Source organism: Gymnoscopelus braueri (genome assembly GCF_963280865.1).
Source record: "Gymnoscopelus braueri genome assembly, contig: SCAFFOLD_162, whole genome shotgun sequence".
NCBI lineage: Eukaryota > Metazoa > Chordata > Actinopteri > Myctophiformes > Myctophidae > Gymnoscopelus > Gymnoscopelus braueri.
This window is the reverse complement of record NW_027660812.1, coordinates 102,663-127,522: the sequence shown is the minus strand read 5'-3', so window position 1 is coordinate 127,522 and position 24,860 is coordinate 102,663. Positions and strand designations below refer to the sequence as shown.

Here is a 24,860-nt window from a genome sequence, read left to right as displayed (position 1 = left end):
CTCTAAAAGTGGGTTTTAGGAGCCCAACACAAAATACATGAGCCCCAATGCCTTCTTTCAGACAAAACTGACTTCCACTTTCTTAAAAAAATCTTGGGTCAAAATAGCATTATTAGACTGAGATAAGCACTTTGGTGACATTTTCCTGTAACTTGTTCCCAGTACATTCTAAGTGGCTGCTGACTTTGTGAGGTCTCTAAAAGTGGGTTTTAGGAGCCCAACACAAAATACATGAGCCCCAATGCCTTCCTTCATACAAAACTGACACCCACTTTCCTTAAAAAATCGTGGCTCAAAATGGCATTTTTGGGCTGAGATAAGCACTTTGGTGACATTTTCCTGTAACTTGTTCCCAGTACATTCTAAGTGGCTGTTGACTTTGTGAGGTCTCTAAAAGTGGGTTTTAGGAGCCCAACACAAAATACATGAGCCCTAATGCCTTCTTTCAGACAAAACTGACTTCCACTTTCTTAAAAAAATCTTGGGTCAAAATAGCATTATTAGACTGAGATAAGCACTTTGGTGACATTTTCCTGTAACTTGTTCCCAGTACATTCTAAGTGGCTGCTGACTTTGTGAGGTCTCTAAAAGTGGGTTTTAGGAGCCCAACACAAAATACATGAGCCCCAATGCCTTCCTTCATACAAAACTGACACCCACTTTCCTTAAAAAATCGTGGCTCAAAATGGCATTTTTGGGCTGAGATAAGCACTTTGGTGACATTTTCCTGTAACTTGTTCCCAGTACATTCTAAGTGGCTGCTGACTTTGTGAGGTCTCTAAAAGTGGGTTTTAGGAGCCCAACACAAAATACATGAGCCCTAATGCCTTCTTTCAGACAAAACTGACTTCCACTTTCTTAAAAAAATCTTGGGTCAAAATAGCATTATTAGACTGAGATAAGCACTTTGGTGACATTTTCCTGTAACTTGTTCCCAGTACATTCTAAGTGGCTGCTGACTTTGTGAGGTCTCTAAAAGTGGGTTTTAGGAGCCCAACACAAAATACATGAGCCCCAATGCCTTCCTTCATACAAAACTGACACCCACTTTCCTTAAAAAATCGTGGCTCAAAATGGCATTTTTGGGCTGAGATAAGCACTTTGGTGACATTTTCCTGTAACTTGTTCCCAGTACATTCTAAGTGGCTGCTGACTTTGTGAGGTCTCTAAAAGTGGGTTTTAGGAGCCCAACACAAAATACATGAGCCCTAATGCCTTCTTTCAGACAAAACTGACTTCCACTTTCTTAAAAAAATCTTGGGTCAAAATAGCATTATTAGACTGAGATAAGCACTTTGGTGACATTTTCCTGTAACTTGTTCCCAGTACATTCTAAGTGGCTGCTGACTTTGTGAGGTCTCTAAAAGTGGGTTTTAGGAGCCCAACACAAAATACATGAGCCCCAATGCCTTCCTTCATACAAAACTGACACCCACTTTCCTTAAAAAATCGTGGCTCAAAATGGCATTTTTGGGCTGAGATAAGCACTTTGGTGACATTTTCCTGTAACTTGTTCCCAGTACATTCTAAGTGGCTGCTGACTTTGTGAGGTCTCTAAAAGTGGGTTTTAGGAGCCCAACACAAAATACATGAGCCCTAATGCCTTCTTTCAGACAAAACTGACTTCCACTTTCTTAAAAAAATCTTGGGTCAAAATAGCATTATTAGACTGAGATAAGCACTTTGGTGACATTTTCCTGTAACTTGTTCCCAGTACATTCTAAGTGGCTGCTGACTTTGTGAGGTCTCTAAAAGTGGGTTTTAGGAGCCCAACACAAAATACATGAGCCCCAATGCCTTCCTTCATACAAAACTGACACCCACTTTCCTTAAAAAATCGTGGCTCAAAATGGCATTTTTGGGCTGAGATAAGCACTTTGGTGACATTTTCCTGTAACTTGTTCCCAGTACATTCTAAGTGGCTGCTGACTTTGTGAGGTCTCTAAAAGTGGGTTTTAGGAGCCCAACACAAAATACATGAGCCCTAATGCCTTCTTTCAGACAAAACTGACTTCCACTTTCTTAAAAAAATCTTGGGTCAAAATAGCATTATTAGACTGAGATAAGCACTTTGGTGACATTTTCCTGTAACTTGTTCCCAGTACATTCTAAGTGGCTGCTGACTTTGTGAGGTCTCTAAAAGTGGGTTTTAGGAGCCCAACACAAAATACATGAGCCCCAATGCCTTCCTTCATACAAAACTGACACCCACTTTCCTTAAAAAATCGTGGCTCAAAATGGCATTTTTGGGCTGAGATAAGCACTTTGGTGACATTTTCCTGTAACTTGTTCCCAGTACATTCTAAGTGGCTGCTGACTTTGTGAGGTCTCTAAAAGTGGGTTTTAGGAGCCCAACACAAAATACATGAGCCCTAATGCCTTCTTTCAGACAAAACTGACTTCCACTTTCTTAAAAAAATCTTGGGTCAAAATAGCATTATTAGACTGAGATAAGCACTTTGGTGACATTTTCCTGTAACTTGTTCCCAGTACATTCTAAGTGGCTGCTGACTTTGTGAGGTCTCTAAAAGTGGGTTTTAGGAGCCCAACACAAAATACATGAGCCCCAATGCCTTCCTTCATACAAAACTGACACCCACTTTCCTTAAAAAATCGTGGCTCAAAATGGCATTTTTGGGCTGAGATAAGCACTTTGGTGACATTTTCCTGTAACTTGTTCCCAGTACATTCTAAGTGGCTGCTGACTTTGTGAGGTCTCTAAAAGTGGGTTTTAGGAGCCCAACACAAAATACATGAGCCCTAATGCCTTCTTTCAGACAAAACTGACTTCCACTTTCTTAAAAAAATCTTGGGTCAAAATAGCATTATTAGACTGAGATAAGCACTTTGGTGACATTTTCCTGTAACTTGTTCCCAGTACATTCTAAGTGGCTGCTGACTTTGTGAGGTCTCTAAAAGTGGGTTTTAGGAGCCCAACACAAAATACATGAGCCCCAATGCCTTCCTTCATACAAAACTGACACCCACTTTCCTTAAAAAATCGTGGCTCAAAATGGCATTTTTGGGCTGAGATAAGCACTTTGGTGACATTTTCCTGTAACTTGTTCCCAGTACATTCTAAGTGGCTGCTGACTTTGTGAGGTCTCTAAAAGTGGGTTTTAGGAGCCCAACACAAAATACATGAGCCCTAATGCTATGGAGTTACATTTGTGTCTTTATTAACCAAACAAAAGAAAAAAAAATTGAGAGAGAAAAAATATAAACAGAGCAAAGAATAGTTTTGAATGAAAACAAATTAAAACGGCAAGCAAAAAAATATAATTTGTAAGCAAAGGAAATTGTATAAACAGAACACTTTTTTTTTCATTAAAACAAATTAAAAACGCAATCAAAAAAATATATTTGCAAGCAAAAAAAATTAAGACTTGAAAGAAAAGAAAAAATAATTGAGAACAAAACTTTTAAAATTCAAGAGTAAAAAAATAAGGAAAAACTGTTTAAACTACATTAAACAAAATACTTAGTAAAATGTTTGGGTAATAAAATGTTTTTAATGTTTTTTTTCCTTGTTTGCCAATGAAAGTTTTTTTTTTCTGATTGCAAAACGCCTTCTCTCTCAAAACCTAGAGTCTTTGGTCTCGATTCTTTTTTTCTCTCTTGCGGTTTATTTGTGTGAGGGGTGAAAGTTCAGAAGGCGGGTCCTACGCTGAAAAGATGTAAGACACCTCTCCATTGGCCATTGTCATAAACCCTCCCCATTGGCCACCTTCTTAAACCCTCCCTTTCCACCGGAACACGGAAGACATTCAGAATTTCACCGGCGCGAACTGGTCACAGGCTGCAGCAGCGCACAGCTGAGCAAACAAACAAACAGCTTGTGTTGCCCACATTTCGCCCAGCAGCACCAGTCGTCGTTCGTCGCAGATGTTTACTCTTAAACTGCTGTCATAAAGTTAACACGTAAGTATTTTTATATTGTTCACATGTTATGTCGACTTTATTTAGTTAAAAATGCATAGTTTCTACTAGTTGGACGTGACTTGCGCGTTCCAAGGCGTGTGCCTACATTACATCGCCATCCTGCATGTAGCGTGTAACCAGTGGTGGAAAAAGTACTCAAATGTTTTACTTAAGTAAAAGTATAGATACTGCAGTGTAGAAGTACTCTGTTACAGGTAAAAGTCCGAAATTCAACATTTACTTGAGTAAAAGTACAAAAGTATTGGTATCCAAATGTACTTAAAGTAAAAGTACTAAAATGTTTGAAAATAGCAGATCTACAAGCTCACAACGCGTCGCAGAGCTTGTAGATCGGCTATTTTCAAATAGCCTATGTATAAAATAGGGATAAAGTGGTTAATGTATGTTTTATAATGTAATAATTTACATCTGCAAAGTAACTAGTAACTACAGTTTTCAAATAATTGTAGTGGAGTAAAAGTACAATATTTGCCTCTGAGATGTAGTGGAGTAGAAGTAAAAGTATAGACGATTGGAAATACTCCAGTAAAGTAAAAGTACCTCAAAACTGTACTTGAGTAAATGTACTTAGTTACTTTACACCACTGCGTGTAACTACTGAAGTTACCAGGACAATTAATCTGTTAACCTTAGTTAATACTCTTTTTGTGATGTGGTGCAATTTAATTTTAGCGTTGTGTGTTGCAACTATTATCATTTGAGTCAATTAAAAGTGAGACACTGTCTCAACTATGACTCATCCCGCGTCCAAACAAATACAATCCCACGTTTAGGTTTTTACTCAGTTTATTAAACTTATATTTACAGAATTCTTGTTCTGGAAACTCAAATTAGTATGAAACTTAAGCAGCCAGAAAATGTCTGAGCCTAGCTCACTCTTATTTCCTATCACGAAACGTTCTACTGTACATGGTACTGTTTTAATAACCAGAGTACCCTAAGCGTTTGCAGCCTACTAACAGTCTAATAAATGCATTTAAAAATCACACAGATGCACATTCTGGCTCCTACAGCCTGTAGCCATGGCCCATGTCTTTTGGCCTTTTACACATAATGACACTAACTTCTCCTGTTCTCCCTGACAGAATGCAGAACCAACCAGGCCGACCCCAGGCCCAGTCCGGCCGACCCCAGGCCCAGTCCGGCCGACCCCAGGCCCAGTCCGGCCGACCCCAGGCCCAGTCCGGCCGTCCTCAGGCCCAGCCAGGCCCACCTCAGGCCCAGGTAGGATACTTTGCTCATTCATATACATATGCTCACCATGTGGTCATTGTGATACAACAGCCAAAATATAAACTTGCGTGTGGCTGGAATCAATTGTTAGTGGGTCTTATGTTCCGTGCTCTTATATTAACAATATTTTAATTAACCGTAACTCCTCAACTGTCATTCCAGTATGATGAGCGATCAGCCACTGAGGCTGTTCACCACCTCATGTCCATGCTCCACAGAGGGGAGCCTATAATGCACAGGCCTACAATCAGTACTGAGATGCACGGGTAAAAAAATGTTTTTGTAGTCTTGCACTGTTATTTTACATATGTACTGTGATTCAAGGCACTTGCTATGAATTGCATTTAGTGGCTTAATCATTCTTAATAGCACCAGTGCTATCATACAGCAGTGTTTATCAGTGTGGGGACCAGGGGTCCTTGACGTTAACTTCTCATTGTCACCCTTGCAGAATGCTAAACCAGCCAGGCCGACCTCAGGCCCAGCCAGACCCACCTCAGGCGCAGCCAGGCAGACCTCAAGCCCAGGTAAGGATACTTAGCTCATTCATATACATTTGCTCACCATGTGGTTATTGTATGACAACAGATAAACTTGCGTGTGGCTGGAATCAATTCTTAGTGGGTCTTATGTTCCGTGCTGTCATATTAACAATATTTTAATTAACCGTAACTCCTAAACTGTCATTCCAGCATGATGAGCGATCAGCCACTGTTCACCACCTCATGTCCATGCTCCACAGAGAGGAGCCTATAATGCACAGGCCTACAGTCAGTACTGAGATGCACGGGTAAAAAACATGTTTTGTAGTCTTACACCATGTTGTTGTACATATGTATTGTGATTCAAGGCACTTGCTATGAATTGCATTTAGTGGCTTAATCATTCTTAATAGCACCAGTGCTGTCATACAGCAGTGTTTATCAATGTGGGGACCAGGGGTCCTTGACGTTAACTTCTCATTGTCACCCTTGCAGAATGCTAAACCAGCCAGGCCGACCTCAGGCCCAGCCAGGCCCACCTCAGGACCAGGTAAGGATAATTTGCTCATTCATATAAATTTGCTCACCATGTTGTCATAATGGGGACAAAATATAAACTTGTTTTCCAATGGTGTGCGTGTGACTGGAATCAATTGTTGGTTGCTGATAACTCCTTAACTGTCCTTCCAGTATGTCCTTAACTGTCCTTCCAGTATGACCAGCGTGCAGCCGCGGAAGCTGCTCAGACATGTCTGTTAGTGCTCAACAGAGCCATTCCCGAGGAGCCTAGACCGTTTCAGAGTGCTACAACGGCAATGCTTACCGTAGATGATGAGATGCACAGGTAAAAAATCTAATTGTTTGTAGTATTACACAATGTTGTTGTACATATGCATTGTGATTCAAGGCACTTGCTATGAATTGCATTTAATGGCTTTATTAATATTAACAGCAGTGTTTATCAGTGTGGGGACCAGGGGTCCTTAAGGAAAATGACTTAATTTGCCCAAGTTATTTATTCTTTTTCCCCCAACTGTTTCGCTTAATAAAAATATGTTTAACATTGTTTTAAAATTGTAATTCTTATAGTGCCTTCCCTGGAACCTTTCTAAAAGGCCTTGCCAAAAACAAGGGTCCCCCTTGCCACGTTCCAGAAAAGAGGTCAAAGAAGTCGTGGAAGCCATTCCAGGTGAACTTCCTGTTACTGGCCTCCAAACATGACACTACACCTTCACCCCGTGATGAGCTGGAGCTCATGCAGGCAGGCATGGGAAAGAGGACATTGGCCATTACACACGACTTCAGTCATTCAGAGGTGCAATGTTTAATTTGAAATGCATATTTTGTTCCCAAGTGTATCAAGAGTATTATTGATTGTGTGGCAACAAAGCTATACTGTCTAAATACAAGTAGTTGAAGTTTTTCTTTTCCCTTATCAGTTATCCAGTTTATTAAGGACAGCATTTCCAAAGATGAACAACCTTCAGGACAGATGGCTTCTGTACAAAGCATCAGGTGCACTTTTAAGTTGTCACTAGACTTATTCCAACAAAGTTATTCATCCAATAGAGATGCAAAATAATGCACTATATACTGCATCATTTCAGTTGTGCTACATGCTTTTCAAAGGTGGAAATGGGAGGAGGAAAATGTCACGAGTCGTGTTGGACGCAAGGGGATACTCTGGTTCTGCCATCAGAAGTGCCTCCGGAGGTGGAGGAAAACAAACTCTCTACATAGTGCCCCTCCAAGATGAGCTGGACCTAACTCCGCTGCCAGCAGATGCTCCAGACTTCGCACTGATGCCAAAAGTGGCATGCAAACGTTGCATGACCTTAATGCCACTACAGATGTTGGCACTGCACATTGATCAGTGCGGAAACTCATCCGGCTCAGAAAACGAGGTAAAAATGTTTCCTACTTTGCCTCTTAGGCATGTGAGATCAAAGCTGTAAAAAGTTCACCTTCCAGTTGTAACTTGAGATTGTCCTTTGCTGATGAACTCCAACCTTAGCATATCTACCGGGTCATAACCCGAGATTGTCCTTTTCTGATGAACTCCAACCTCAGCATATCTACCGGGTCATGTTTTACTCCTCTGCTAACTTAGCATGTTTTACTCCTCTGCTCAGGCTGCAGATGTGGTGTTGCTGGAAGAGGAAGAACCAGAGTCCAGAGGTCAAAATTGCTTTCAGCAGGTGGGTCAAATGATGATGGTTGTCTACTTTCCCATTTTAAATGGAGCAATATAACATTCATATTAAGTTGTTTTAGGTCTTAGTTGCAATTCAAAATGCCTCAATGATTTTTATACCTTAATCTGCTTATTGGCGCTTATGTATGTTAAAATACACTTATTTTGGGGCTCAGGTGAGTGGGTGAGAGCTTTTTTTTTGTTTGTTAAATGTGCCCCTCACAATTCTGATTGTCAATGTTTTCCATGTGCCTGCATCTAGATGGATGGGGTCCAAAGTCCTGAGGGTTGTACCAGAGGGTTACCTGTGTTAGACAATATGGAACATGAGAGCTTCTGCGGTGAAAGGTAATTGTTTTTATGTCACAGGTCAGATATGAGGTAGTAGATGGTAATCTGTGTATATGTATTTACATGACAAGTGTAAATGTATTTTATTTACATTAGTATGGGGAAGGACTTCTGCCAGCTTGACCCGGCATGCTCCGATCGGGAAGATCTCTCACAGTTTGACCATGACAGCATTCGCTCCAATCTGGATCATATATCATGGTAAGCATTTGGCACATGGTAAGCAAATGTAACATTTCAATTCTTTTTGAAAGGGCCATGCATTCTATTCATTTGAATGTTTTTAAACTTAACAGCGAGGAGGACGTCATTCTATTCTTGGCAGCACAGATAGACCAAACCAAGACCTTCAACATTCTTGTGTCCAGAGATGGCATGGTGGAGAGGGGTCTGAAACTGTGGAACCGCCGGAAGAACAATGGTGGACCACAGAACCCACTGAGAGTGTCCTTCCTGGGAGAAAAGGGGGTCGATACTGGAGCACCAAAGGAGTTCCTGTCCAGTGAGTTTTATTCATATGTGGCACTAGGGTACATTATGTTGTAGAAAGTGTAAATAAATTATTTTAATTGCTATGCCATTTGGAAAACATCTGGAACAACATGCTTTTTTCCCCCTAGGATAGAATAACTGCATGTTTTTTTCTGTTTAGCTAAACTAATGCTGTTTTGTCTGTTTTTGCCTGTAGCAATGATTGCTACGATCGAGAAGCGGCTGTTCGAAGGGGAAAGGGAGAAGGGCAAAATGCCCAAGTACTCTACAAATGACGCCAACAATGACCTGTTCAAGTATGTTCTTCATTCTAGCTCTTAACCACTTGAAAGTTAGCATAACTATAGGCTCTGTTTGTGCATATCTGCGTTCCATGACTACAGTCTGGTACACATGGAGGGAAAACGGATTTGAATCCTGCCTACTATGAGCTTTATTTGCAGCTTTCAATTTGTAAATCTTGTAAACGGTGTGTGTGAAAGTTGATAAATTCTTCTTGCTGTCAGTTAGATCAGTACTTAAAACTGTCTTTATTTGTGTTTCATCCAGAGCTGCAGGTGAAATATTTGCAGTGAGCCTTGCCCAAGGAGGACCAGCACCACGGTTCCTGCAGGAGTGGTGCTACAATTACCTCGTCACTGGCTTTGTGGACAAAACTGATGTTATGCATTACCCCTTGATCAAAGAGGTATGTTTGGTAAACTGCTTCAGGTCATCTTAATGTGTAAAATGTCTTCTTTAGGTGCATAGAAAGTAATCTGACCCCAAGTTTTGAACAGTGGTTTTAGGCCATACCTTAATATGACTGTAGGTTCACTAAATGACAATTCATCAATAAGTTTGGTTCTCGCTTTAACTTAATTAGTTTTGCGGAGGCAAGTCGCTTAACAGGAATTAACTGTAAATTATTGATAATCTGTGAGATGGGTGAATATGTATGATGCTGTAGACGCATAACTCAAAAGTTGTGAGCTTAATCCTTGTTGCTTGTAAATAATTTCAGATTGAAGATGCATCTGACCCGTCTCCCCTCGCTGAAAGAATGGCAGACTGTGGCTACACTGGTAGAGTCGACGTGGACCATAAAGAGAGCATCATAAGGTTTGTTTTGCATTTTGATGTCTTCACTTGGAGAAATATTATACTATTGCATATGTACAGGTAGATTTTATTTTTCAATTATGAACTGAAGACTATAAAGTTAATGTACTGCTTTGAAGTGGTCTTTACACATGAGTGTTATAGCTAATTGTACAGTATACATTGTGTTTTGACATTGCTGTTATCCTTTTCCTTCTAGGGCTATTGTCTTGCACATCACCATCCACTGCACAGCAATGCTGCAACAGCTGCGGGAAGGCCTTGAGGTTTACGACCTCATCAAGGTCATACAAAAAAAGCCAGTGGAGTGTCGCAGTCTCTTCGTCGTTGGGGAAGCTGACTGAAGAATGCTGTTCATGTGCTTGTCAAGTTGTAAATCTGTATCAAATTGCACATGTTTTGCACTATTTCTTAAGGGCACTAACTGGCAGCCTCTCACGATCTGTTTATGTTTGATACAGATCGTGAGTAACTGTTCAACCAATATTTACTGGACATATTATTTATTTTCCTACAGTTGGCGTGTGTCACTGAAGTCGTTTCGTTTCATGTCATGTGAGATCAAATGGGTAGTAGTCTAGTGCACATCAATCTCTTGACAGTTGCTGACCAACGAAGGCAACAAAGTAGAGCCTCTCACTGTATAATCTCTAGTCTAGATTAATTTTTAAACTTATTTAAGCAGAGTAATGTTTCGGGGCACATTACTCTGCTTACTTACATAAAATTACTCTATGGTAGCATACAGTGTGCATCTTGTTTTTGAGATCAAAATGTTTTGAGATCAAAATGTTTTACTGTACTTACAGTACAGCTGCTGTACTAAAAGCAAGTGTCTGTCTACTGTAGAAATTTCTTATTGTTAATGGACTTGCAAACGCTGTATGCCGTAACTAAATGGAATGCTTTGATAAGTGTTGCATAAACAATGGCACTAAACTGACTGAATTGTCCTATCTGTTGTTTTACTTATTAAGACTGCAGCTGATGCATATTATGTCAGTTTTAGCATAAACATTTATGCTCATTGTGTATAATGTTGGTTGAATGTGAAGAAATATGGATACTAAGACTTGCATTTGTTAGGATATGAAGTAATTGGTTAACACTTGTATGTACTGTAGCTGAATACAATATTTCTGCTGAAATTAGGCCTATGGAAATATATTTGTTCCAGGGCATGTCCAAGGATTTAGCCAGGGTGCACAAGCTGGAGAGCCTCACATCTACATCAACGTGCAACAGACTTCATTCAGCTTTACAGCATTTGCATAACCTATTTTGCAGCCAAAGAAGGAAAAGTTTTAGGTTTAGCAGACTCTTAATGCTGAGCGATTTACAGTAAACGCATCAAATGCATAAATGGTCATTTAGTATCATGGGTAAACTAAAAGCTATACATTGAAACTACAACTATTTCCAGGTCAACAAATGAACCTGGCATCTGTCTATATAACATGCTATCTTAATTACAGGAGGATGGTGCAGGGCTTTACTGTCATACTGAAATATGGAGTTGAAAATATGAATGTATCATTTAAATGTACAGTCCTTAACTAATTGCAACTGAAACAAAAAATGTTCATATGAAATATATTTAAGACTTTACAATTCTCAGTGACAATTATGTGAAGAGACATTTCATTGTGGAGGCCTACTAAATAGCCTATGAATACGATTGGGTTTATTAGATAAAGCCCACCACAAAGTTGCCCATGTGGTTGGCTCTGCAGGAAGGTGTGGGGGAGGTCACTGGTCAGGCCGGACCTCATCTGTGAACATAACAGGGGAACCAGGTCGGGACGTTGTCCAAAATAGACCTGGCTGGAAGTAGAGTGGGGTTTTTATGGATACCGCTGATGTGGGTGTGGAGGGCAATGTTGATGTGGCGAGGAGGTGGATGTGAACATAGCCTTGGGCATCTCTGAGTACCACAGAGAAATAAAGGAGGTGGCAGAATTAGTGGAAGAGGGAAAAGAGAGGAAGGTTTAATACATCATACAAAACAGTGGAAGGAACATCAGGGGAACAGCAGGAGAGAACAGGTGACCGACCGTGACACGATTGAGATTTGGACACTATGGACTAGCATTGGGACTGTCACGCATTGGGAAACATAAGGATGTACTGTGTAAATGTGGGAAAGAAGGGACTGTGCAGCATGTGATGGAGTGCTCCAAATATACAATGGAGAGGAATGTCCTGTTCTCGATACAGTGCTAGATGCTGGGGTCTCCCTGCAATCTTCTCACACCTGTGGAATTTCAAAGTGCAGTGGGGAATGCATAATTATAATATGTTATGAAAGCTGTGATGGATTTTCTCTCTGACACGAGGAGAGTCATCCAAAAGGTCAACCAAATAACACTTTTTTTGTATAGGATTTCCTCTAGTCAGTAAGAATACCTTGAGGATTCTTACAGGGGCCCTCATCCAAGGTCATTTCGACTATGCATGCCCCTCATGCTACCACAACACCACCCAGGCCTTAAAAACAAGGCTCCAGACATCCCAAAACAAACTAGTAAGGCTACTTCTTGGCCGTAAACATACAACTCATCTAACCCCTGCTCATTTTGCTAGGGTTGGATGGCTCAGGGTTGAGGACAGAGTACGGCAACTTGCAATGGGCCTGGTCTACAAGATACACCACAACATTGGGATACCCATGTACCTGTCAAAGTATAAACGTAAATGTAAGTCCACAATCACAACACCAAAGGCAGCTCCACTGATCATGTCCAGATTTGGCAGAAACAAGGAATTGAACTCATTCTCCTGCTATGCAACAAAAATGTGGAATGCCCTTTTTATTATATATCTCCATGATTTGAGTATGTGGGGATCTCATTTGAAACAAGCCTTTGTCTTCTAAATAAAGATTTCAATCAATCAATCAATCAATTGAATGGCTGTGTGCAAATGCAGATCAATTGCTCCAGCCACTGAGGAGAGCCGGGCAGAACCGATTTTGGGCAGACAGACAGACAGACAGACAGACAGACAGAGCTACAGAGGCACAGAGCTTTGTGGAATTATAGTTGAGTTAAAATGTGCAGTACCCAACACAAACAATGGGAGGCAGTACTAGGCTGACGGGCGGCTAGTGTGCCGAAATTACAAAAGAAAGAAGAAGATGAAGTCAACCAAAAATAGTAAACAAGTATCAAACACAAACAGATCGTGAGAGGCTGCCAGAAAATCTATGTGTAAGTATTGTTAACTCCCATATAGTAATAGCATGCATGTTATGTTTTATTTGCTTCACTTTGATTAACGTGGTGGAAATAGCCTACATTATTTTTGCTGCTAGCCACTCAGGCGTTCTACAGTGAGGTAGGCCTAAATTTACAGCCAGTTAATAAATTAAGCGTAATAAATTATAATGCTCTATTTGTGATGTGGTGCTGACATTATTTTGTCATCCTTTGTTGCAACTACTACTAGGCTACTTAGTCAATTAAAAGTGTGACCATAAAAGAGCACCTGTCCACATGCAAATTGTAACTGGCCCTCCTATTAAAGTCTAAGCTTAACACCATAAATGACCAACTGTTCATATATGTTTTATTGCTACCAGTGTTGATGTATTTATATTATTGTATGTCTTTAAATGTGTCAATGAATTGAATACACAGGACCACTATAGAAACAAGCCCAAGCCAAGTTTTTACTTCAATATTAAATCAATCAATGAAAGGATCACTTCACCCATTTTAAACTTATCTTCATATAATTGGTCCTCACTCATGTTCATTATAAGATTACACCTTTTATGACTACTCACTGTCACAGAGGAGTCCATAAACCTGCCTATACCAGTGACATAATCAGTATGCAAGTTTGGTTTGGTTTTTGTTATTAATGCAAGAGCAATGTCTTCTATTTCTATGCTCTTGCATTAATTAATACATAATGACATAATATTGACCATACCCGCCTAATGAGATAAAATGGGTATTATGGCCTTTTCCACTCAATAACAATACTTCCCCTTGTCTTCCTGGCAGAATGCAGAACCAACCAGGCAGGTTACAGTTCCAGGTAAGGTTTTTTCCCAGAAAGTAAATGAGTAAGTAGTTACTTGTTTTCCAGTATTGTCCTTCAATAGCCAATTGTTAGTGAGTGACCTTTATGCTGTGCTCTGTATGATCAGTGTACAATATAGATATATTATATATATTTTTTTATGATCTCGAAGGTGCACACTTAAAATGTTGTGTATGTGAAACACTATCTTTGTTACTTTTATGTTAACTTATTTAAACCTTGTATTTTACCTTGTTTCAGGAACCCATGGGACGGCAGCTCTTGCAGAGAGTCAGGGATAGACTTGCCTCAGTGATTAACAGAGAGCCCATTGACTTTGAATACCTACACTTTGTTTGCTCTCAAGAGTTGCAGTTTGTTCGAGCTGGGGCAGCTTATATTGACTTTCCTGAGTATATAGTAGATAGTCTACAACAGCTGTCTGAAGTTGTCAGCACTTATCTATCACAGAGTAATGACCCTCCACTATTTGATGATGTAGCTGTTATGGAATATAGTGGAAGTGTAGGGCGACCCAAGCTTAACATAGAAATCCAAACACTCCTGAATCTACTCAGTACTGGGTTACCAATGACTTCTTTGGCTGACCTCCATGGGATTTCAAGGTCAACTCTTTACAGACAGATGAAACATCATAACCTCTCTGTCAGAAAATGCTATTCAGACATACCAGATGATGTGCTAGATCAGAAAGTTAGGTCTATAAAGACAAGAATGCCCCATGCTGGCTACAGGCTAGTGAAAGGATCTCTGCAAGCTATGGGGCATCGGATTACATGGAGAAGAGTAAAGATGTCGTTGCAGCGTGTGGATGGTGCAGGAATAGTTGCCAGGATGATCCAGCTGTCTTGCATTGCTAGACGGGCATACTCTGTTCCCGCTCCCTTGTCTCTTGTCCACATCGACACAAACCACAAGTTAATAAGGTGCTATTTCCTCTACTGGACTACTTCTGCCCTTTGACTTTCATGTCACCCAAATGCAATATCAGTGCTGTCTAACTATTTACTTTTTGTTAGGTACAACATTGTGATTTTCGGAGCAATTGATGGCTTTTCAAGGAAGGTGTGTTTAATTTTCAATCTCTCATTCATTATAATCTTGTAAATGTGAACTACAAGTGTCCCATTTCTTTACAGATCTTTTACATGGACACAGCTTTGAATAACAGAGCAGAGACGGCTTTTGGATTCTTTATGGATGGAGTTGAGAAACATGGATGGCCATCAAGGTAAGTGTATTAAACTATTTTTTAGAAGATGACAATGTCAACACACATTTTAGAAATGAAGTGAAAAACGAGAATCTCCACATCTGGGCATGTGACATGCCGATTGGTGTTGATATTGGGACTTGGACTGATACGTGAAGCTCCACATCCTGCCCGTCGTTTCCAAGGTTACACATGCAAATGTCTCTTCCAGGGCATATAGGGTCAAATGTGCGTGCCTGGCACAGACACACAGATACGCTGCATTTTCTTTATAGGTACATATACAAAATGTTAATCTTAATCCATGTTGCCAAGCGATGGGGTGGCTGGTAGTGTATGTTTTACTCTGCTTCAATTTAATTATGTTTTGGGGCTTTCCTTCATTTCAAACCTTTATTTCATTAACAGTGACGTAGACGCAACAATATAAACAACAACAGACAGGAAGGCAACATTGTTTAAAAACAGTTACAAACAGATACATAGTGGAGCATAATCAAAGATGTAACTGGGCAAAAGATGGCATTGAAAAGTTCGTAAAAGGGCATTCCAGGAGTCGGGGGCATTAAAAGAAAAAGATTTTCCCAACTCAGAATGAACCCTAGGAGCTAATAGTAAATCAGTTGATCTGGTGCAGCTCCCATTTTGCCAAGGTAATATCTCAGTTAAATATGAGAGATGTTTACTACCTTCACTAATTTACAGTAACAGTCCAGGTCACTCTGATGTCAGATTATGACACCATATTGGGATTTGCAGATTTATCTATATTCGACCGACTTTCCCACTCGGCTCATCACAACGCACTTGTGACCTCACTGATACGCATGCCAAGTTTCAAGTCAATCGGTCAGACGGGTCTTGAGATCTGTGTGGTACACAGGTGCAGACAGACACAAAAGCATCTAGTGATTTTGTGCATTTATAAATGGATTTTAGTGCCATAAAGAAAAATAAGTGATAATGGTGATTGCTTCCAACACAGTAAAATATATAATTTTGTACATTGTCTTTCTCTTTCAGAGTACGAGGGGATCATGGTGTTGAAAATTTAGACATTGCTAGATGCATGTTCACTGTGCGAGGAACCGGTCGTGGCAGCTTTATTGCTGGGAAAAGCGTCCATAACCAGAGGTTGTACATGTTGTTTTTTTTTCTTCTAAAATATTAGAATGTATAACCTTTTGAGTCATCTATCTATCTTGATGTTTTTTTAGTAGTGTTTTGAAAGACTTCACACTACATGGTCTAGTCTCATCTGTATCCCCTCCCTTGTTTTTAGAGTGGAGCGCCTATGGAGAGATGTTTGGAGTGTAACATGCGAATACTACAACGTGCTCCACAGTTTAGAGGAAGAGGGCTTTATTGACCTGTCCAATGCTGTCCACCTCTTCTGTGTGGGCTATGTCTTTATACCACGACTGCGATCGGATTTGCAGCATTTCACGGAGAGCTGGGATAATCACCCCTTGCGTACAGAGGGAAATCTGACGCCGAATCAGCTGTGGATGATTGGGATGCTGCAAGCACCTGTGTCAGAGCCAGACATAGCAGAGGTATGTATTAGGTCATACAAGACTAACCTGCAAAAATGGTCAGATGGGGAAAGAAACCCTTAAATGAAAACACTGCATCTTAATATAAAAAAAAACATGGCATGAAGACTGATCTCTGATCTGATGTTCAGTATGGGTGTGTTGAAGCTCATTTGACTTGCCAGTAATCAGTGTCTGATGTATGGATGCTTGTATTGGTCATTCCAGATCCAGCAAGCTGAGGAGCAACCATCTCGGGAAGAACAAAGTGACAACTCTGAGCATGGAGTTATTGTACCAGACATCCAATGCCCCCTGTCAGCCGAAAGACTTGCTGCACTACAGCACCACGTGAACCCCAACACTGAGTCCTCATCCTTTGGTCGGGACATCTACTTGTGTGCTCTTGGAATAGCTCTCAGACTTTAAAATCAAGAGGCCTATATACTGGCTGGCAGTGCCCCCTCTCCCCATTACTCTGGCCTGTATGGAAATATTTTGGTTAGGCATGTCAAGTTTAGTTCTAGGCACAAGAAAGGTCGCAGTAACACATGTACTTTAGCTGAGTACACTGTTTGACACTGAACTGTATTTGTTGTTTTTATGCAGTAGCCTATAGGCTTAGTACTGAGGCTTTTTTATTGTGGTTTGGGCAGTGTACTGTGAGGACATGACCCTATGTTTCCTCTTTTTTTCCCTTGGCTGCATAGTGCAGGATATTGTATGTAGGTGTATCATATGGTATACTGTTTGGTTATTACTGATGTTGCTTTTTGTGACATTATTGTACGACTACCCTTGCAGTATCTACAGTAGGGTACTTTTTTCGTACTCCTGTACCTGTAACCAAACTCCTGTGTTGCCTCTGGTAACTTATTTCCCCCCGTGGGATAATAAAGGTATTGATCTATCTTATTTGTATAGCAAGTTTGTATTGATGTTCAAAATGCATGTTTTTGGAAGTGTTGTGTACAATTTACTGATTATGGGATACTGGATTAGACCATTCTATTTACTTAAGAGCTGGAGAGACAGGGAGGCCCCTGTCATTAAACAAACACTATAGCCGACTGTATATCCTCGATTGCTATAGGAATGTAGAGTTTGACTGGCAAGTCAAGACAATACACAAAAGATAAGGTTGTGCAAAAGAAACCCATTATAAAAGGCCTGAGCACTGCTTCACCATATTTCTGACTTTGGATGACAGAAATCCAATGGTTTTTAGACCAAGACAACTCCAGAAGCAACTAGGCATCTGATTATTTTATGGGGACCTGGAATTGTTACAGTACTCAAGTCTGTCAGAAGATGAATAACCTGAATGTTACAATATGTTTGTACCAGTAGCTTATTGCAGGGAAGGAGGTGTTTTATGGCCATCCACTTAAGGAACTAGACTGGCAGCGTAGCAGCATCCCGAGCAGAGGGACCCACATACCATACCATATACTGACCATCCATATTTTCAACTCCATATTTCTAAATGTGGGGCTGGTACTGGGACGGTAAAGCATGTGCCATCCTCCTGTAATTTAGATAGCATGTTATGTAGACAGTGCCAGGTTAATTTGCTGACCTGCCAATAGCATGTAGTTTAAATGTACATATTACTGTTTAGACGGATAGTTCATATACTAACTAACAAATGTAGTTCTTAATATCAATCATTTAAATTCAAACATACAGTCACAAGCTATTTGAGCATAACTGTTATCTCTGCTGTCCGGCAGCAACCAGCTAACTCCAAAACGCTCATTTTTCAGGATTTCTTTTTTTTTTATTAAACAAACTGCCTCAAAGTTGGTATTGTGACTTTATATATTGTCAGTGTCATATTATCACCACTTTACCCAAATGCAGCTCAAGTGGAGTTAGGAGTTGTCAGTCATTGAGAACAACAGCTGACAATAGCTCGAATCGCTACGGAGGGAGAGGTTCCAAATGAGGCTAAGCTGACAATGGATGCTGATCTGATGATGCTTCATGACACACATTATAAGCCTACATAAACAGGACTTTAAATATTACAATAACTTCTGCAAAGAGGGGTTCACAGAGTTGGAGTTTCAGTAGAACAGCGAGAGAAATGCTGAACGTCACATTGCTCTCCTCAGAAAACACAAAAAAATACTTATTTTCTATCAATTGCACACCCTATGAAGCCTTGAATCCATGGATTCTTTTTTGTTTTTGTCGCATTCCTAAGCCATTAATTTGATTCGTCTCCTACCGGCTAATGTATCCGGTAGGAGACACAAAGTAGATTATTTGTGTCTCCTACCGGAAATACACACGGTCATCAAATTATAGTCTTATGAATGCCATAAACAAAAATAAATCCATGAAATCAAGGCTTCATGGGGTGTGTAATTGACAGAAAATAAGTAATTTTTTGGGTGAACTCCTCCTTTAAGAGTAGAAATAGAATTGCTTGTTTTCATAACATTAGCATCAGTGCTTAAGCTTGATAAACAGGTACAACTGACATGCAGCAGCTGCAGTAAAACAGATAAGACAATTCATTCAGTTCAGTGCAATTGTTTATCCAACAATTTCAATTATATTTTACAGTGACACTTGGTAACACGGTAGAAAAACAGCAGCTTTACTGTAAGTACAAGTTTTCTAACATTTTGATCAAAGATAACACAATACAGTATAAAAGTGGAACACAAAATACTTCAAGTTAAAGTAAATAAATATTTGTTGAACAGTTGCACTGCCCACACATAAAGTGACCTTAAGGGGAATTCCACCCAACGGTTTTCTTAACTTTTCTATGATGTTATATCCTAAAATGAGGTATAGTAGAACAGGTCCGCCACAGCTAAAAGCACGCGCCAACGGGCCTTGCGGTGGATCGCACATTTTTATAGTATGTTCTGTCACTGAACATCAGATCTAAAAAAAGCTATTAAAATAAGCGATCTAGCGCAAGGCACATCGGCACCCGTTTTTAGCTTTGGCGGACCCGGGATGGAGTTTTTCAACTGTACCATTCATCCTAGGATATCACATCATAGAAAAGGTAAGAAAACCGTTGGGCGGAATTTCCCTTTAAGAAATGGTGCAAACATTTGCAAAAGTTAAAATGCAAACAGAATGTGCAATTTGAACATTGAACATTGCACATCCCCCCCCCCCCCCCCCCCACGTTAAAGTGCCTTTAAAAGACAGGTACAAAACATGTGCCATTTTAACATGGATATCAAACATAATTCTCTCTCTTCCTCTTGTGACACCTGTTGGCTCATTGCTACAATTCTGGAAGTGCTGTAGTATTTTGTGCTGGCGTTAAACATTTCACTCCACACTGGGAACACTGTCTACAGCACAGAGCTGTGTTACTGTGTAATACATCACTCTGCAGCCACACCATCGGTAGCATCTGCTGTATATGTAAAGAAGTCATTCAACTCTACCCTGCTGTCTCAGACACGGTCATGTCGCTCTGGACTATTGAGGAAAATCTTAAACTGACATGTAAAGTAACACAATTTCACATGAACCGTATTCCCCCCCCCCCCCCCCCCAGAAAAAGACACACTTTCACAGGCTATGCTCGGTCGAAGGTAGAACCATATTTCATGGCGGTAAGGAAGGTATTCTTAAATGACTCATAATCTTCCATATGGGTTGATGGAAGAGTTATGGTGTCAGTGCACGCACTAACAATTGGGAAACACACCGTGTGGCCTGGCATGTTCACAAGACACTCGTGGTCAAATTTTACAGTAATTTGGAAATCCTCCCTCTCCGAAACCAGCATGTGTCTGTAACCTTGACCAGTCAGCCACTGCATCACCTTGGCCACAGTCGGTAGCCCTTGTTCAGCCCCATCTTCAGCCCCATCTTCAGCCCCATCTTCAGCCCCATCTTCTGCTTGTGCATCTTAGAAAAGTTAAGAGATCAGAATCAACAACTGTATTATGTGACTGACATCAATATCCAGATAATGAAATAGTGTTTATGGTACAAGATACACATTGCTTGCCATGTACCAGTTTAGTTAGTAGCCACTAGAGCCAGGTTATAATTTGTTCCAATCTGGATATATATGCATTATCAGTGTAGGATCTCCTAAGCTATATAAAAATACCTACCCTCAAGCTCGTGCAAAAAGTCCTGGAAGTGATCCATGATCTTTGCCTCTTTCACATGGTTTGTGGAGCCTTTTGGACTCATATCTGGGACCAGGTGTGATGCCAGGTAATGAGCGTCCACCTAAGAACAAAAAAAGTATTACAGTTAATGTGATCCAATATCACTCACACACACTGGTACCGCCAGTGGCAATTTCAATACTGCTTGTGCAGAGGGTATATTTCTATCCCCGCTCACTTTGATGTAAATATTACCATTTTTAATTGTCGTGAATGTACAATTAAATAAAGAAATTGCACTGTTTTATACACCTGAAAACTCCACTGGGTATGTTAATGAGAATACCACTGCGCACTTCAAGAAAGGTTATGGAAGAACATATCCACTTGAACATACCTTGTCATCTTCCCCAACAACGAAGAGACTGCGACATTCTAATGGCTTTTTCTGCATGACCTTGATGAGGTCGTACACCTCAAGCCCCTCCCGCAGCTGTTGCAGCATTGCAGTGCAATGTATGGTGATGTGCAAGACAATAGCCCTAGAAGGAAAAGGATAACAAAAGTTTTATGTCAGACATTTCAAAACACAATGTAAACTGTACAATTAGCTATATAACATTTGTTTGTAAAGACCCCTTCAAACCAGCACATTACTACATGGCTAAAATACCATTGACCTATACATATGTAATAAATCAATAGTATAATATTTCTCCATAATAGTGAAGACATCAAAATGCAAAACAAACCTTATGATGCTTTCTTTACGGTCCACGTTGACTCTACCAGTGTAGCCACAGTCTGCTATTCTTTCGGCCAATGGAGACAGGTCAGATGCATCTTCAATCTAAAATTATTTACAAGCAACAAGGATTAAGCTCACAACTTTTGAGTTATGCGTCTACAGCATCTTCCATATTCACCCATCTCTCACAGATTGATAATCAATAACGTTAAGTGACTGACAGACTTGCCTCTCCAAAACGAATTAATTTAATGCAAGAACCAAACTTATTGATGAATTGTCATTTAGTGAACCTACAGTCATATTAAGGTATAGCCTAAAACAGCTGTTCAAAACTTGGGGGTCAGATTACTTTCTATGCACCTAAAGAAAAAATGTTACGCATTAAGATGGCCTGAAGCAGTTCACCAAACATACCTCTTTGATCAAGGGGTAATGCATAACAGCAGCTTTGTCCACAACGCCAGTGACGAGGTAATTGTAGCACCACTCCTGCAGGAACCGTGGTGCTGGTCCTCCTTGGGCAAGGCTCACAGCAAATATTTCACCTGCAGCTCTGGATGAAACACAAATAAATAGACAGTTTTAAGTACTGATCTAACATGACTGACAGCAAGAAGAAGAATTTATCAACTTCACACACACCGTTTACAATATGTACAAATTTAAAGCTGCAAATAAAGCTCATAGTAGGCAGGATTCAAATCCGTTTTCCCTCCATGTGTACCAAAATGTATGCCACTGAGCTAGTAGAGCTGAGCATGCCTTTTGCTTAGGGGATGAATTAACTTGTCCATCAGGCAGTACCACCTGTCAAACTGTAGTCATGGAACGCAGATATGCACAAACAAAGCCTATAGTTATGCTAACTTTCAAGTGGTTAAGAGCTAGAATGAAGAACATACTTGAACAGGTCATTGTTGGCGTCATTTGTAGAGTACTTGGGCATTTTGCCCTTCTCCCTTTCCCCTTCGAACAGCCGCTTCTCGATCGCAGCAATCATTGCTACAGGCAAAAACAGACAAAACAGCATTAGTTTAGCTAAACAGAAAAAAACATGCAGTTATTCTATCCTAGGGGGAAAAAAGCATATTGTTCCAAATGGCATAGCAATTACAATAATTTATTTAAACTCTTCTACAACATAATGTACCCTAATGCCACATACGAATACAACTCACTGGACAGGAACTCTTTCTTTAGTGCGCCAGTATCGACCCCCTTTTCTCCCAGGAAGGACACTCTCAGTGGGTTCTGTGGTCCACCATTGTTCTTCCGGCGGTTCCACAGTTTAAGACCCCTCTCCACCATGCCATCTCTGGACACAAGAACGTTGAAGGTCTTGGTCTTGTCGATCTGTGCCGCCAAAAACCGAATGACGTCCTCCTCGCTGTTAAAAGTTTAAAACCATTCAAATGAATAGAATGCACTGTCCTTTTAAAAAAATATTGAAATGTTAATTGCTTACCATGTGCCAAATGCTTACCATGATATATCATCCAGATCAGAGCGGCGGATGTTGTCAAGGTCAACCTGCAGTGCGAGATCTTCCCGATCGGAGCATTCCGGGTCGGTGTCAGGCTGGCAAAAGGCAGTTTGCATGCTAAGGAAAACAAACAACAGTAAATGACAGGTACCTGGGTACCGTTCCTCTGAGAAAACCAGACATTTGAAAGTTGGTGAACTCTTTCTTCAACTAACAAAGTGAGCTGGGGTTAGAGGGGTCGTGGGGGGAAGGCTATGTATCAATCTAGTTTGTTTTGAAAGTTTGATTATGTCTTTTATACAGTGTATGTATATATTACCTTTCACCGCAGAACCTGTCACCGCAGAAGTTCGCATGAACTTCGATGTCGGATGCAGGATATTTCCTACAGCAAATTGGGCATTGCACGTCCTTTGCCTATGTGCAGGCACATGGAAAATACTGTTAAACATGTAGTTTGAAAGATGACAGCAGAAATGTAAAGGAGAGCAATTTTTTTTAATGAGGGGGGGATCCGCTATAGTGAATACAATTGCATTTTGTCCAATCTGTATGGTAGACTAGAGTATGTTAATATAACTTAGGATCTAAATATCTCTAAATATCTCAATAGAATAGCAGGAGGGCCAAATACAAACAAGACCATGTGTCTGGTTTGACTACAGTATGACACCATCCTGTGTCTAATTTTTACAAATTCTGACCTGAAGGTCTAAATTAACAAACAGCAAAGTTACACAGAGCAGCTTTAGGTCCCAAACAGTTTACATCATTACACATAATATGCATTACATCATTACACATAATATGCATTTTAACATACAATACGTTCCACTATGCAGATTTAAGGCATACATCATTGAAGCATTTCTCGCCATAAAGACTACTTTGTAAAAAAAAAGATTGCATGTTATGTTTGACTATTCTTTGGTCTGTTGCTCTCCATTTAAAATGTTCTCCACAATGAAGTTGTGACGCCAATCTACAATGAACTATGCAGTCGGTGTTTCAGCCAACTACCAGTTGTTCATGGGAGGGAGTAGACAACCATGAGTGTACTCTGATAAACAGGTTTACCCCCTGCGCCACCCAGATGCCCATTCTATAGTTTATTTTTTCCAGTTGCTGTACCTGCTCGAAGCAATTTAGCTCACTGGACTCTGGTTCTTCAGGACCTTCGACAGGCGACTCTTCGCGCAGATCTATGGCAGCAGTGTCTCTTTCTGGTCTGGCTGTGTCCAGCAACACCACATCTGCATCCTGAGCAGAGGAGTAAAACATGTTAACCCATTAAGACCTGGAACGCATCTGTGTCACTTTTAAGATTTCTTTGGCTATTCAAAAATAGCTCATAGCTCATAGCGCGGCACCGAGTGCCGCACTATGAGCTTGTAGATCTGCTATTTTTGGAAAAAAAATAATCTCAAAAAACTGTTGGGATTTAGAAAACATTTTTTAAGAATCGCCTCAGTGTTAAGTGTACATATCCTGAGGTTGGGGGTGGAGTTCATCAGAAAAGGACAATCTTAAATTACAACTGGAAGATTAACTTTTCACAGCTTTGATCTCGCATGCCTAAGAGGTAAAGTAGGAAACATTTGTACCTCCGTTTCTGAGCCAGATGTGTTTCCGCACTGATCAATGTGCAGTGCCAACATTTGTAGTGGCATTAGGGTCATGCAATGTTTGCATGCCACCTTTGGCATCAGTGCGAACTCGGGAGCATCAGCTGGCAGTGGAGTGAGGTCCAGCTCATCTTGGAGAGGAACTATGTAGAGGGTTTGTTTTCCTCCTCCTGATATGCTTCGGAGGGCAGTCCCAGTGTACCCCAATTCTCCCAGGATTTGGAACATTTTCCTCCTACCATTTCCACCTTTAAAAGCATGTAGCACAATTAAATTATGCATAACCCTAAAGCATAGTGCAT

The 24,860-nt window shown here is 40.4% G+C and overlaps 3 protein-coding genes across 3 annotated transcripts; 2 read left to right on the top strand and 1 right to left on the bottom strand.

Moving 5' to 3' along the window:
• The first annotated feature begins 8,933 nt into the window (after positions 1 to 8,933).
• Positions 8,934 to 10,423, top strand: LOC308081161 (uncharacterized protein). Its single transcript, XM_080457556.1, has 4 exons — positions 8,934 to 8,990; positions 9,244 to 9,382; positions 9,698 to 9,795; positions 9,995 to 10,423. Exons 1-4 carry the CDS (start codon positions 8,947 to 8,949, stop codon positions 10,137 to 10,139), a joined length of 426 nt encoding a protein of 141 aa, XP_080313682.1. The 5' UTR covers positions 8,934 to 8,946; the 3' UTR covers positions 10,140 to 10,423.
• Positions 10,424 to 14,339: 3,916 nt separating this feature from the next.
• LOC308081162 (uncharacterized protein) lies at positions 14,340 to 17,095 on the top strand. Its single transcript, XM_080457557.1, has 6 exons — positions 14,340 to 14,771; positions 14,865 to 14,910; positions 14,985 to 15,076; positions 16,082 to 16,192; positions 16,341 to 16,614; positions 16,822 to 17,095. Exons 1-6 carry the CDS (start codon positions 14,416 to 14,418, stop codon positions 17,020 to 17,022), a joined length of 1,080 nt encoding a protein of 359 aa, XP_080313683.1. The 5' UTR covers positions 14,340 to 14,415; the 3' UTR covers positions 17,023 to 17,095.
• Positions 17,096 to 20,152: 3,057 nt separating this feature from the next.
• On the bottom strand, positions 20,153 to 24,786 carry LOC308081164 (G2/M phase-specific E3 ubiquitin-protein ligase-like; the record flags this gene model as incomplete). Its single annotated transcript, XM_080457559.1, has 11 exons — positions 20,153 to 20,487; positions 20,700 to 20,820; positions 21,097 to 21,241; positions 21,452 to 21,549; positions 21,865 to 22,003; positions 22,353 to 22,452; positions 22,629 to 22,837; positions 22,934 to 23,050; positions 23,253 to 23,350; positions 24,065 to 24,193; positions 24,631 to 24,786. The coding sequence occupies 11 exons, from the start codon at positions 24,784 to 24,786 to the stop codon at positions 20,153 to 20,155; spliced, it is 1,647 nt and encodes a 548-aa protein (XP_080313685.1).
• Positions 24,787 to 24,860: the final 74 nt, after the last annotated feature.